The 14,178-nt window shown below is 32.1% G+C and overlaps 1 protein-coding gene across 14 annotated transcripts in view; it reads left to right on the top strand.

Moving 5' to 3' along the window:
* LOC129795414 (filamin-A) overlaps positions 1–14,178 on the top strand; it is a 33,196-nt gene that overhangs the window by 15,491 nt on the left and 3,527 nt on the right. For 7 of the 14 annotated variants that reach the window (XM_055836692.1, XM_055836664.1, XM_055836658.1 and 4 more), the window contains 4 exons: positions 66–518; positions 591–723; positions 6,006–6,116; positions 6,215–6,341. In XM_055836692.1, the coding sequence (XP_055692667.1) occupies positions 66–518; positions 591–723; positions 6,006–6,116; positions 6,215–6,341 (824 nt within the window). Of the gene's footprint in view, positions 1–65; positions 519–590; positions 724–2,792; positions 2,921–2,984; positions 3,106–6,005; positions 6,117–6,214; positions 6,342–11,578; positions 11,704–11,925; positions 12,606–14,178 lie in introns of those variants that run through there. The other 7 variants (XM_055836754.1, XM_055836770.1, XM_055836762.1 and 4 more) reach the window with 7 other exon arrangements.

Here is a 14,178-nt window from a genome sequence, read left to right as displayed (position 1 = left end):
ATTTTTTGATGGTAAATTGAGAATCTTTTAGGAAGGAATCCAGAATTGATTGATTATTATTTTAGTCCCTTCGTTGTGACTGTCTTCCCGAAATTCGATACAAAGAATGTGAAAGTATCCGGGGATACACAGAAGAAGGAGCTACCTGCTTCCTTGCCGGCCAAGTTTCAGATTGAGACAAAAGAAGCAGGTCAGGCGGACATCAATGTATCGATAAAGAATCCACAGGGGAAGTCTCTTGTGCCAAAAATGGAGGAGATTGAGGATGGAACGTATGCTGTGACTTTTGTGCCAGATGAATGTGGACCATACAATGTGAGCATTAAGTACGGAGGGAAAGATGTGATTGGATCGCCATTCTTGCTTCAAGCACATCCAACGGGTGAGGCGAAGAAGTGCAAAATTCCCGAACCCATTGTGAAGAAGCAGGAACTCGGTGCGAAGAATCACATTCCGGTGGATGCGAGAGAAGCCGGAATTGGGGCTGTTACGTGCAAAATTCGATCACACACCGGAAGGTGAGATAAAAAGCTTAAGGAGATTTCATGAATAAAAAGCATAATTTCGATTTATTTATTTTTTTCTTGTAGCGATGTGGATATTGATATTCTGGAGAAGGATGGTTTCTTCGACATCTTCTACGTCCTCAGTGATCCGGGAGATTATGATTTGGACATCAAATTCGGCGGACAGAATATCCCAAATGGCAGTTTTTCAATTAAGGTAGTGCAATCTTACTAATTCTTTTTTTTTCACCTCTCTCCCCTTTCTCCTTTTTATCCTCAATCAATCATAATATTTTGAGTGCAATAAAATTATGCAATATACGTCAATAGAGTAGTAAAAAAAACTTTTAATGTAGTAGAGAATTTGCATTAATATGAGATTTCATTAGAATATAGCATAAGAAGGATTCTTGAATAAAATTAAAATGTAAATTATTGCAATAAAAATAAAAATGTTAAAAAAAACTCTCGGTGGCGGTGAATTCATAAAATCAACTTTATTCTTCATTATCTTAATTATTTTTTTTATAATTAAATTCTTTTTCTTTTCTCTAGCACAGTAAAATTGAAGAAGAATCACGAGAATTTGATGAAAAAAATGCTAAGCATGTGATGCATGACCACTTTCTCTTTTCCTTTTATTTTTAACGAAATTTATTTTTATGTTTTATTTTCTCCTTCCTAATCTCGTGTATTTTTGTCATTTGGATTTTTTTTCTTTCTCACTTCTTTCAAAACACTCAAAACAATTAATCCATTTTTTTTCGCCTCTTTCGAAATTCTCGAGCAAACTTTAAAAAAAGTATCAATGCGTGAGAAGAATAACACAAAATGCTTATTTTTAGTTGATGAACAAAAGCGCAGTTTATTGGAGTAGTTGAGCGGAGTTTTTGAAAATATAAACAATAACACTCTTTTATTGCAATAATTTTAAATTGATTTTTTTTGTATACTACATTTTAATTATGTTGGCGTATGTTGTATAATACAAGCAGCAAAATAATATGATTAAATTTTTTTTTATCTATAACTATAAATGCAGAGTGGATGGCTGTATTTTGTGTAATTGCACTAGACTATGTATATATAAATAAGGCAGGGGGAAATTATTTTAAAGGTAGGTTCCATTTATGCTTAAAAAATTGTGCAAACTGCGGGGAACTTTTGGGTAGACTGGTGTGGAAAATCTCTCGTGTACGTGATTCGTGAGTGATTGGACGATAAAATGTTGGACAGAGTGGTGAAATATTTTGTTGGTATCGTGTGAGAATTTTTGTACTTGGCACCGTCGTAGTGCCATGGAGAGAGCAGCATCATGTGATTATTTTATGAGAGAGATTTTCGTTGATGAAGGAATGCGCAGGGCTTCTCAAAGTTTCTTCTTAAAATTCAATTTTATAGATTTTTTTGATGGATTCCTTCGAGAATTCAATGAATCTAAACAGTTTGGAAAAGGAAGAATAATTCAATTCAATAATTACTAATTACTTAATAATCTGAAGCATGATAATGCCATGAAAAAGACGTTCTTACAAACAAAGATCTTGTTCTAATTAATTATTATAATTCGTGTAAATTAATTAAAAGATTTGTACAAAAATTCTCAACACGAATCCAACTTTAAAAACAATTATAAAGTGAATAAGGGACGGGTCATTTCATGCTAAATGACTCATTAAATGTACCTACCTATGTAGCTTAAGATATTGGGCAAATGGGAGGGGAAGGAAAAAAACTATCATACATATGCGGATCGTGCTTCTGTAAGTATGTTGTAAAGACAACCGCCCCCTTCTCCCTCGTCCAAGGAACTTCTTCGCGAATCACTAAGCTGAAAATTTGTTTTCTCAATGTTTGTGACCAAATAAATGGTCCACAGTATTAATTTTGCGACACGAAAGCATCGTCACTAAATTCGTCGTCTCCGGGAGACGCGTGATGATCGAAGATGCTGGCTGAGCCACCGCCCTCACACACCGATGGCATAAGGCAGCAGGCGAATCTTGCATCTGAATGAGCATTGACGGAGAGAGAATTCTTGGCGATGTTGATTGCGAGACAAACTTGAGGAGGAAGATTATATAGGAAAAATACTCCTCACATTGATGCCAGGGTATATGTGTGCGATCTCTTTCACTCACTCTCAAGTGGATCACGAAAATGATCACGAGGGGGGAGTTGTGTTGTCCTCCACGGTGTGTGATGGTGTCACAGAATCAAAATCGAGAATACTTCGGATTCTCCTGCACATCGTGGCGGGGATCAATTCAAAACTTTTGTATTTTGTAGTGAGTAGCCGATCCGGGCAGTAGCAAATTTGGCGAGAAAAGCCAGTAGCTCCGTGCTCACTTTCCGGTTGCTTAAAAAGCTTCTCGCTCCCCATATTGGTGAGTGGAGTGGAGGAAAAAGTCGAGGTGAAAAAGTTCTCTCAGAAGAAAAAGAAATATTTCATTATAATATTTTGGAAGTTTTTTTTTCTTTTGTAAAATATATCGTACAGGTGCCTTGCTTTCCTGACTAAACGGAAAACTATTCAGAGTTTATTTTATGTTCCAACCAATTCATCCAGTGATTTATTGTATTTAAATTTGCATGTGAGGTGAGTTAAATGAAAAAATTCTAAACAAAAAAAAAGAATATTCCAAAAATTTTTCAATTGGAAAATGTTCTGTGAGAAAAGACTAACATTTTCATTAAGATATTATATAAAATTTAATTTAATTTACCTACAATTTGAAAAAAAAAATCATTAACTTTTCCCTGCAAGTGTATTTTTAGTGCAGACGATTTCAATGCGAAACATATTAATTTTCAAAGTTGTGTCATTAAGTATAAAGATTGTGTATTATGTGCGTGCAAATCTATCCAATGAAAATTTTAGGTGACCTGTTAAAAGTGAAAAACTCCCAATGCGACCTAATTGCAATTTATGCAACAAATAAAAATACTTTTGACTGGAATTTCTTCGGAAATGATTTCTTTAAATTTAATTTTTAATGTAAAATAATGTAAGAGCAGTTTTCACTCTAAAGAAAAAAAAAGAGAAAGAGATCAATAAGTTTTAAGCACTTAATAAAGTTTTTAAGGTCATCTTGATCACCTCTAAAACCTTCAGTAAATTTTCAATTTCAATTCCTTAAATTTTATTGAGGAATCTTTTCTCAGCACGTTAATTCTGATCTAAAAGGACCTATAGCTGTCCGTTGCTTTTCAAATTTTTTAATTAAAAACAAAAAATTATTTTTGGTACAACTCTTTTCAAAAAAAAAAAAGTTAAAGTGGCAAAAATCTTTATACTTTTTTTTACAATTAGGAGATTCAAAACTTTTTAAAGTTTTTTTTTAGTCTGAGTTCATTAAGCATAATTTACAATCTCCTTGCATTCTTTTTAAATTGAAAAAAAAAACTCCTCAGAGCTTTATGTTGGAGAATGTTTTATATGATGTTTCATTCATGGGAAGGAAGAACAGAATCCAATTTTGAAGTGCTCCCAATTTTCATAAATTGATTAAAAGCGACGACAGATTTAAGTTTCCTCGCTCATATGTTGTAAAAAAAAATGGATGAACGCCGTTTGTCCTGTATATTGTATATATTTTTGGCTATTTTTACGGAGATTTTTTTTTCTTCAAAATGTGAAAAAAGGCAAGTGTTTTTGATACTTATTAATGTGAGAAAGATAAAAGTGACTCAGACATTTTTCTGTATTTTTTTGTAAAAATTTTATGACTCGGGATATGTGTGGATGCTCTTAAGAGCAAATTTCAACAGTTGAGGCTTTTTTTCTAATTCTTTTGCTAATAAATCATCAATGAGAGATGGTAATTCCCGTTTGTGAGCACATTGGCAGGAGTTTTGTTATGTTTCGCGGGTGGTTGGACGATAAAAAAGAATATGTGGTGACCAAATAAACATTTATTACTGCCCCAGCTGACAGTTTACTTTCCCTCATAGTCAACTTTTAAATCTTCTCTCCTCTCCTCATAATTTCTGTTTAGTCACTCTATTTTTATGTTGTAAAATTTAGAAGAATTTTCTTGAGGAATTTCAATGGATTTTTCTTGGCTATTATGTTGGACAAATGATATGCTTCTTTTATTTTACGATTGACCTAAGAGATCGTGGAAGTCATTTGAGTGAGATGGAAAGGTGAAAGTTCTATTGGACAGAAGGCCGATTGAGTGAAATTTTTTGAACAATTCTTGCGTTTCATTCCCCCCAGAATTCTTTATGTGGGGCAGTGGCAAAACAAGTGATGCCTGCTTTTTACTAAAACCCACCCATAAAGTTTTTCTATTTTTAAAGTGTTGTCACACAAGCCGCAAAATAAATCTTATAGGAGCTTAAAACACAACAGAACTATGTAGAATACCCTTCTATACCTATTTTATAATTTATGTATATAGTAAAATTTTTAATAATGGTAACGCCTTGCATCCAATACGTTTATTTCTTTTTATAGAAAAATAAGGAAATTCGTGCAGAATCTCTCAAAAAGTTTTAATATAGTTATTATGATATACGAGCATTCTTTAGAATCTTTTATTTTCTGGCAAGTCTTATCTACAAAAGTTTTTACAATAGCTGCTAATTTTTTTATGATTTCTTTTAAATGTTCAGGGAAAGAATATATCAAAAATTCTAAAGAAAAATCTTGATTAATTCTTAATTTTTCCTTTTTTAATTTGAAAAATTAGGAGAATGTTTAATAAAACGTTTTTCTTATTCTTTAATCCTGCAGAGAAGAAAATTTATAAGACTCAATAATAACTCCTTTACCAAAAAAAATTGGAATTCAATGTTGGGGTTTAATATTAAAATAAATTCTTGTATTAAAATAAATTCTTGAGATATTTCTAAATTGCGGTTACAACATTTAACTGTCATAGTGCATTTAGTTTGTTCATAGAGAAAATATTAATAACATTGTAGATGAATAAAATATCCGATGAATTTCCGCTCACATGGAGGCTGTGGGTGAGAATGTGAGATGAATTTTGGGGGAAAGCACCTATATTGGGCCTTTATAAATAACTAATAAGAGCGTGTGTGCGGTTGATGTGGTTGAGATTTGCGCCTGAATTTTATTAGATTGAAGAAATGCTTGACTCATGGTGGAAATTTGTTTATTATTTTTTTTCTCGATGAAAAGCAATATTTGAAAATTGAACATACTGCATGTTGTGTGTATAGTATGTGTCTTGTGTGGCGATGAAGCTAATTTCTCTTTCCATTCTTGCCAAATCCTTCTTCTCTTGATGGTGTGTGGATCATGTGTTTCCCATCAAGATCGATTTGTAAGTGATTAGTTGAGGGGTGTTGTATGGTTCTCCTCGTAGACATCGCACATGAAAAATCCACGTATGAGACATTTTGTGAATTTATGAGTGTTGTTGTCAGCATAGACTGACAGCGTGATTGTTGGAGGAATATATTAGATATATTGTACAGACTTAATGTGTCTAATTACTTAATTTTATCTTTTATGTCCACACCCAGGCTGTTGAGAGCATCCAACAAGGCAGCATCACCACAACCACTAGCCATCATCAGCAATCCATTGAACAGTCACAGACTACAAAATTTGTGCAAAAATCATCAAGTGAACAGGTGTGTAGTGCTAAAATGGAATTTACGGGGCAATATAAAATGGCTATATGTACTTACTTGTTCTCTATATTTTCTATTTCAAAATTTCATATGCGCAGATTGAAGAGAAAACTGTACACGCCGTCAACGGAAAAAGTGAAGCAACCAGTGCTATTACCACTAGCAAATTTAGAACAATCGCACTTGATAAACTACCACTTCCTAGCACAGGTGGAAACGTCATAGGTGAGTACCTAATCTTTTCTTTTATTGTAAGATTTCGCGGTGAATTTTCTTTTCTCTTTTTTTTTTGATTTGGTATATTTTTGGGTTCAACTGTAAAGATTCTGAGAAGGGAAAATACGGATAGATTTTTATTTAATTCAATTTTTATTTCTTAGGCAGGGAGTTATCAAGTAATTTGATGAATTTAAATCCTTTTTTGAATGAATGAAAGTTCAATACTTTTTTAATTGAATTCATCTGATATTCTAAGAAGTTTAAGATCAAATAATTCTGTAGGCTATATTTCGAAAAAACTATTTTATCGGATGTTATTTGTGATATGGTGGAAATATGCTAAGCTTTGTCTGCAAAATATGAGGAGAGTATGAAATTCTTCTCTATGCTTCATTAACATAAATTTTCTCAGTAAGAAAGAAAAAGTGTGTGTGTCTTACAGGATGATATGTTTGTAAGATTATCATATGACACACGAGAAATTTGCAGACAACCCCCTTGATTTATTACCCACTTTGTGCCACTAATAAATTACTACACGTCTTTTGTTGTTTTGCCAAAATATTTCATAATGATTTTCGAAAGAATGACCGAAGATTGATTGGTAAAAAAAACTCGCAAGATTTTTTTTTCGAAAAAAATGAAAATTATCAGCATATTGAAAGAAATGCTTAATGATTAAGTCAATTAACTTTTCATCATATCAATCAGCTATACATTTCATTTTGGTGAAGAGTCATTCAGCGAGATATTCAGCAGACAATTTCTCTCTCAAGGCGCGTGTGTTTGCTTTTGCAAAAGAACAAGATCACTGACCTATGAGAAGATGATAAAAATTGAAAATAAAATAACTTTTCTTCCGGTATGAGGCGCATCATAGTGAATGGCGGGAAATTCCGTTGGGGCAAGAACATGGATTTTCTTGGTACATAGAGAGTAGCTAAAATAGGATAGATATTGAATGGAGGTATCTATGTACATTGAGGAGTTAGCGAAAAGAGTCACTTAATTTTATCTTCCATAAACATACTCCTACAGTGTAGCTCTATTTTACGCAATGAAAATGCAATTCTCATGTCGCGTTGCAATTTAAACAGCATTTGGTTTTCATCCAGAAAACTGTCAAAATTTTGTCACACCAATTTTATTTAATAATTTGTATATAGTACAAGGAAGACAGTGACACAGTGCGTTGTGTGGCGATGATTAAGATATGCGTCGTGTATTTTTTGTCGTTGTTGTTTCTAAGCATAATTTTATACATTATTTATTCTCGTGGTCCTGGGGGTTTTCTATAAACACTGTCATCAAAGGAATTATGTTTGTATTTATCGCATTAAATGCTTGCTTTTAAATTGCAAACATTCATGTTCAACTAGTGAGAATTTGCGTTGAAATGTGACACGAATAAGGGATGAGAATGAAAATAAAATACAACAGGAAGTTTTCTAATAAATTCACTTGTTAATTAGCTAATTTTGTTAGCTTAATATTTCACACATAAATACACTTTAAAGCCTTTTGAATTAAACAATTTTAATTATTTTTTTTTAACTGGGATACTATTATATTAAATAAACGCTATTTGCTCGTAAAAATAACATACATACCTACGCGCATAAAAACATGTATGTTAATAAAAATAGCATGTTAAATTGACACATGTACAAGAAATCCAAAATAATTCCAACAATTCAGGTTAATTTACGGTACAATCAAGTGACTTTATTTTCCACTTTCCTCCCATTAATTTCACATGATGAGTTTGTAAATTTTCCTCAAGGAGTGCATCAGTTCATTCATTAAATTGTCTACTTGAAGAGTGCTTGTTTATACTATATGCAAGAATCTTTTAGATGTGACGATAAAATTGCATTTTGAAGGAAAGTGGATTTGTAGAACAGAACATAAGAAGAATTATATTCTCCCGTCAGATTTCTGTATGTTAAAAGCAGATATATTTCATTAGTCCTGCCTGGGGAATGGGAATTGGGTGCCAAGAAAATTTTCATGAGATTTATAATTCCTCCAACAATTTTTGCTTCTTTTCTTTTCAATTGATCCATACACTGAATGCCCTATACAACGAGCTGATTTTCTTTCTTTGTTTTATGTCTTTGTAAGCTTTGAAAATTTTTAGATAATCAAAGCTCTTTCCAATTCAACCAATTCTTAAAGAATTCTTAAGGCATTCAATGCTATTCTTTAGGTTGAAAATTAAGTATAAAATCGGAAAGAATATTTCTCGATCTGTAGGGATACAATTACAAAATTCTCAAAATTCTTTGGTGACTTTTTCAAATTTTCGTCGTTGAATTGAAAGAAAATCCATTATAATAAGAATTAATTTTCTACCACAAAGAATTTTTTTTTTCATAAGGTTACGATTTTCATTGATTTAATACATTCAACTGATCTATTTTAAATTACAGAAAAACTACAAATGAACCCCTTAGATTGAAAAAAAAAATAATGACTTTCGCATGAAATGATAAAACCATTTCAATGTTTATAAAATTAATTTTAATTAATTTATCTCCGGTTATATTTTGTGGTAAAGTTTGGCAAAGAGAAAAAGAGAATTTATGGGCCCATAATTTTTTTTCGCATAAAATTATCAATATAGAGAAAAAATCACTCGAGAGGAAAAATATGTAAAATGATGTTGATTTAAGAGTTGTGGAATTTCAGAGGTGAATTTCGAAGAATTTGCATATTGCGAACGATCCGAAATTAAATGATCATTTCAAATTATAACATATTTTCCACTTGGTTATAATTTATCAACATTTTTATGCGACATTTTATTTGATTTTATCTTTTTGTTAATGGAGGACGAAATGTTACAATTTCATTGGAATTTAATTAAAACATACCTGCATGTTAGAATTTTTTTTATTAAAAATATTAATGTTGTTGAGAAAATATTTGTATAGAGGTTTCACATTGAACTTGCACACAGCATGAAAACTTCAGATTTTCTATTTTGGAATCAGAAAATGAATATTTAACCAAAATTCGTCACTGCGCGAGGTAGACTAAGGAGAGGGAAAATTTCGTCCCGCGAATTCCTCACCATGTCTTGATCATTGACGTTTCTGGTTATTAATTGGCCACAAAAATTTCTTAGTCGTTAATCATCAGTATATTTTGTACGTGTGGAAATTTGTGTGTTGGAGGAAAATTAGCTCTGAGAGATACATATGTATATACATACATATGTACATATATTTAATTTTTAGCCACTTTGAAAGACACAGAAGAAGGAGAATATTGACACTGAAAAGTGCTCTGTGAAATATTCCTTTAAATTTTCCTTCCTTTACGAATGTATTTGGGTGCTAATGAAGCAAAATTAGATTACATACAACATACTTTAGCCTTGAATAGCTGAAGAATTTCGATAAAAGCATCATTAAATATGTAAATTGTCATACGGAGCGAGTCCTCAAAATTCTACTGCATGTTATCTCTGCGGTGCAAATTGGATGAATTTTCTGCTGTACAAATAATGTTTTTCATTTGAAGAGGTCGCATCATATTTTCACGCGCGCAATATTTTTCTTATTGGACGCAATCTGCACTGTATCATGCAATGAGATGATTACGATGTACGTCTCATGAAAATTAATCGACAGCTGTTTTGCGCAAAATGAAGCTAAATTTGAGGGATGTGCAAAATTTACTTGAAGGTTTATTTGAAGAAGAAGCGCTTTATCTATTAACAAAAATTTGTATATCTAAATTTTTATTGAATATTCTCTCCAAAAGAATCTTATGTTAACCTTCTTATGATTAATTATAATTTAAGAGAATCATATTTACATTAATTTAACAAAGGCTAAAGCTAAGTAATTAATGAGAATAGGATATTATTTTCTTCTGGCTGCGAGCATCAACTAAGAATCGTTGAATCATTACAATATAATCCTTTAAATTTAGCTGGAGCTTTCAATGCTTCTGTTTGTCTTTTTTAGTTGCTAGAAATTTTATTTAATATTGTGCTGACGCCCCTGGAAGAACTCAGCTTTCAGTTCTCTTGAATTGATATTCCATAATAAATTTTTAAATCTTTTAATGATTAATTTTTATTCAATTTTCATTCGCTAATCAATAGATTTGATGAAAACTTTTTAAAGATTTTTACAAAATTTCTTAAATTGCAAGAATCCTATATTTTTTTTTCATAAATGCAGAATAAAATCAAATTAAATTAAAATACGCGGAATTCGATCTTCCTTTATTTTTATTACCCTAACTTGCTGACCTACGGGATCTATCTGAGGACATTTAAATGCCCAAAAGGTATTTTTTATTGATCGGAAATTTATTTTTTAAACATTTAGTTGATCCCTAATTTTAGATTTTAAGGAACTTTTTGCTTTTGTAATTCAAGGAACAAAAATGAAAAGATCATGATATTCTAAGGTCATTGGTGGCATGACGAGATTACTGAAAAACTTTCGTAATGGTTTTTTACTTCATTATGCGGTTTTCTTCAAAAGATCATTCAATTTGAATATTTTTGTTAAAGAAAATTTATGAATATTCCTAGAAAGAAAATGCAACGATCCTCAAGTTCTTTACAAATAAAAGCTTGATCCTTTCATTACTGATCTTTTCATAAAGATTTCCCTATATTAATTTACAAGCTAAAGAAAAGTAATTAAAACCAACTCAATGAGGAAATGTAAAAGCACAAAAAAATTTAGAGATTTGATTTTCTATCCTTGTGATCGTTTTTGGGAGATTGCACCACTAATAGCGACAACTTATACGTTCCAATCGCGATCGTTACAGTGAATTTCCCACAGCAAATGAGCTAATTTGCTTACTAGTCGTCTCTCTGCTCATAATTTCCTTCTTCACTCCTCGTCATGCGAGATAAAATGATCATGCGTGCCGCATGGTTTGAATTATGAATTTACTGCCCGTGTAATCTGTTTGACGATCGAATGAATATACATACATATATGTATGTAGGTATGTTTGCATGTGGCGAGGGTGTGATTGGGTTTTGGTGGATGTGATGATGTATTGGGATGTTGGTTTTTTGCGGGGTGTGGGGGGATTTGGCACATATAAATCGACATGAAAAGAAGCAATTTTATTCGATGAATAAAAATATACCTTCTTGGACACCCTGGAGGCTGCCGATTGAGCTGATCGTGTGATCTCACCTAGAAGTTGTGTCCCATTCGGCAAATCATATCTTTTTGAGAGCCACGATCGTGTCTCATTTTCTTTTTGGCGTGTGCGTGACAAAATATCAGTTCGTGGACACATTGGGATTTCCTCACTTTTAACTCGACGGTGCGATCGAGTGGACGCTCCAAAGGAGTGAGTCCTCAAAAGTGTCCAGTTTCAAGTTTGTGCAAATTTTCCACTCTTCTTCTCCTTACGAGTTTTCTTTTTTTTTCATTTCCTGAATCACTCGAGTTTTTTTTAAGTGTTTTTAAAAAAAATATTTTATAATTTTGATTAAAAATTGCGAAACCACTGAATGAAATTTCTCATTTTTCCTTCTTTTTTTTTTTTAAAGAAAAACTCTTTCATATTTTTTCACCGTGAGATCCTAATCTTTTTTTAGGTGAACTTATATCCAAAAAATCCTCAACAGTTGTTGGAAATTCGTTATGAACATAAAAATGTTAATTTGTCACATATAAAATGACACAAATTGGAATATTTAGGAAAAATCTAAAATTGGATTCACTCACTAATTGGGGATCATCTCCTGGGTGGATGCGCATTTCTGGTGTGAAGGAAAAAAAAAGAGATCTTGTGTGAGAAGAAAATTTGTCAGAGGTTTCTCAATTAATTCAAAATCTCTTCATATCAATTTGTGACTTTGCCACGATCAAAAGTGTTGAGATCTAAAGGTGGCGTGAAGGGACTTGATAGAAAAACAGAGAAAGGAAGAAAGGACGCAGGGGAGAGTGTTTAGTGGAGAATCAGGCAAAAAAGGAAAAGTTTTGTGCAAAAAAAAAAAACGGAAGTGTAGTTTAGTTTTTTTTATTTTGGAGAACAATATAATGTGGGGTAGAGACGAGGAAGAGGAGCAAAAAGAAGCAACATGGGAGGAATATAGTGTTCTCTTTAGAGACTTCTATCGCCATATGACCTTTTCGGAATACGACAGACCGGAAAATAATGTTGTCTTCCTCCATGAGCATGAATTTCCTGAAAATCTCAAGAAATCAGTGAATGGAAGTGAATCTGAACCCTTCTCCACGATTATTTCCAATTATACAATTCACACCCATAAAGGTAAAAGCTTCTCAAACATTTCTCTATTGAATTATTCTTGTTTTAAATTAGAATTAGATAAAAAACATTTTGAAGTTTTTTTTTCTCAAAAAAACTGTTAAAACTTTTCCTCAAAATTGCTAAAAAGGAAGTTTAATTTTAAGCTTTATTCCTATTTTAAGGTAAGAATGAGTCAAAGTCTCTTAAATGTTGAGATTTTCCAAATTTCCCAAATTGTCTCGATGCTATGACTCACTTTTCCCAAAGAAACTCCCAAAAGAATTAAAAAAAAAAGAGATCAGAGAAAATATATAAAATTCATTATCTGTCTTACAAAAAAAATGTTGCATTTTCCACGAAAAACGTCTCAAGAAAATTGGTGGGAGTGTGCTCTCGCTCGATCATCCTTGATTGAAAATCATGGGCCGATGTTCAAAAATAAGATTAAAATGGGCATTCACGGGACGTTTGCGCGGGAGAGGCTGAAGCTCGATTGGCGGGGACTGGAACTGAATGGTACACGATGTTGAACTAAATGTGACCCAATGATCTAAATTTATGTTCTGTCGCTTGCCATCTCTCGAAATCAACGCGTATTCTTTTAGCATTCGTAGGTACCTACATATATATACCATAAGATGTTGTGAGAGAAAATCTCATATATATAACCCCACATTGGAGAATATTTGCCGGAGTGAGAAGGAAGCTTTCTGGGCTATATGTGAGGGAGTATAGAAGAAATCTGCATGGTGGTGATCAATCATAAATGTATGCTTAAATTCATTGAAAGGCGTAGGCGGTAGATCGGTCTTCTGTAAGCATGAAAACTCTTCGTTAGTCGAAAAAGATTTTCTTGTTGGTTTTTTGGTAGTTTTCTTTATATATTTTTTTTAAAATTAGTTTAAAGATATTTGATTTTGTTAATGAAACGATTAAATTGTTCTGAAATATTTTTTAATTATTTCGATTAATTTTTGTGAATGAGATTTAAGCTTAAGGGGCATCTAATTACACGGAATATTTGCCAAAATTCTCAAGACATTTGCCAGAGAATCTTAGAGATTGGTAATTAACGTTTCTCCAATTTTGTTTCCTAAACTTTTGTATTTTTTTTCTAATTAAATATAAATCGAATTGCATACAAGATTAAGGCTTTCATGCAATTTTGAAAGCTCTAGAATTTAATTCACATTCGTCGCGAGGATAAAATAAGCTTCTCGATTTAAGCTTTTCTATAACCTTTAAGGATTGAGTCAAATCTTCAATCTACAATGTCTAGAATTACTAATTAAACTAAATAAATCTCAATTTTATTTAAAATGAAAAATTGTTTGAGGTGGAAGCGCCTGGTAATGACAAAAAGTTGCTTTTTCAGTGTAAAATGAGCATAATATGGTAGTGGAGGCGCCTTGTTAAGACAGATAAATAGCCAAATAAATAATGCCTTCGATCTTTACCAGTCGTTCCCATTTCCTTACAGAAGAAACTTGATTCAATAATGATGGAGGCGCCGGGTCATACCATGCGTTTCCATTGCTTTGACATTAAAAATTCTGAAAATTATCTTTAATTGATTTTCAAGCTTAATTAAAAT

The sequence above is a fragment of the Lutzomyia longipalpis genome, chromosome 1 (genome assembly GCF_024334085.1).
Source record: "Lutzomyia longipalpis isolate SR_M1_2022 chromosome 1, ASM2433408v1".
NCBI classification, from domain to species: Eukaryota; Metazoa; Arthropoda; class Insecta; order Diptera; family Psychodidae; genus Lutzomyia; species Lutzomyia longipalpis.
Note: the sequence above shows the minus strand (reverse complement) of the source record. Positions and strands in the feature narration are given on the sequence as shown.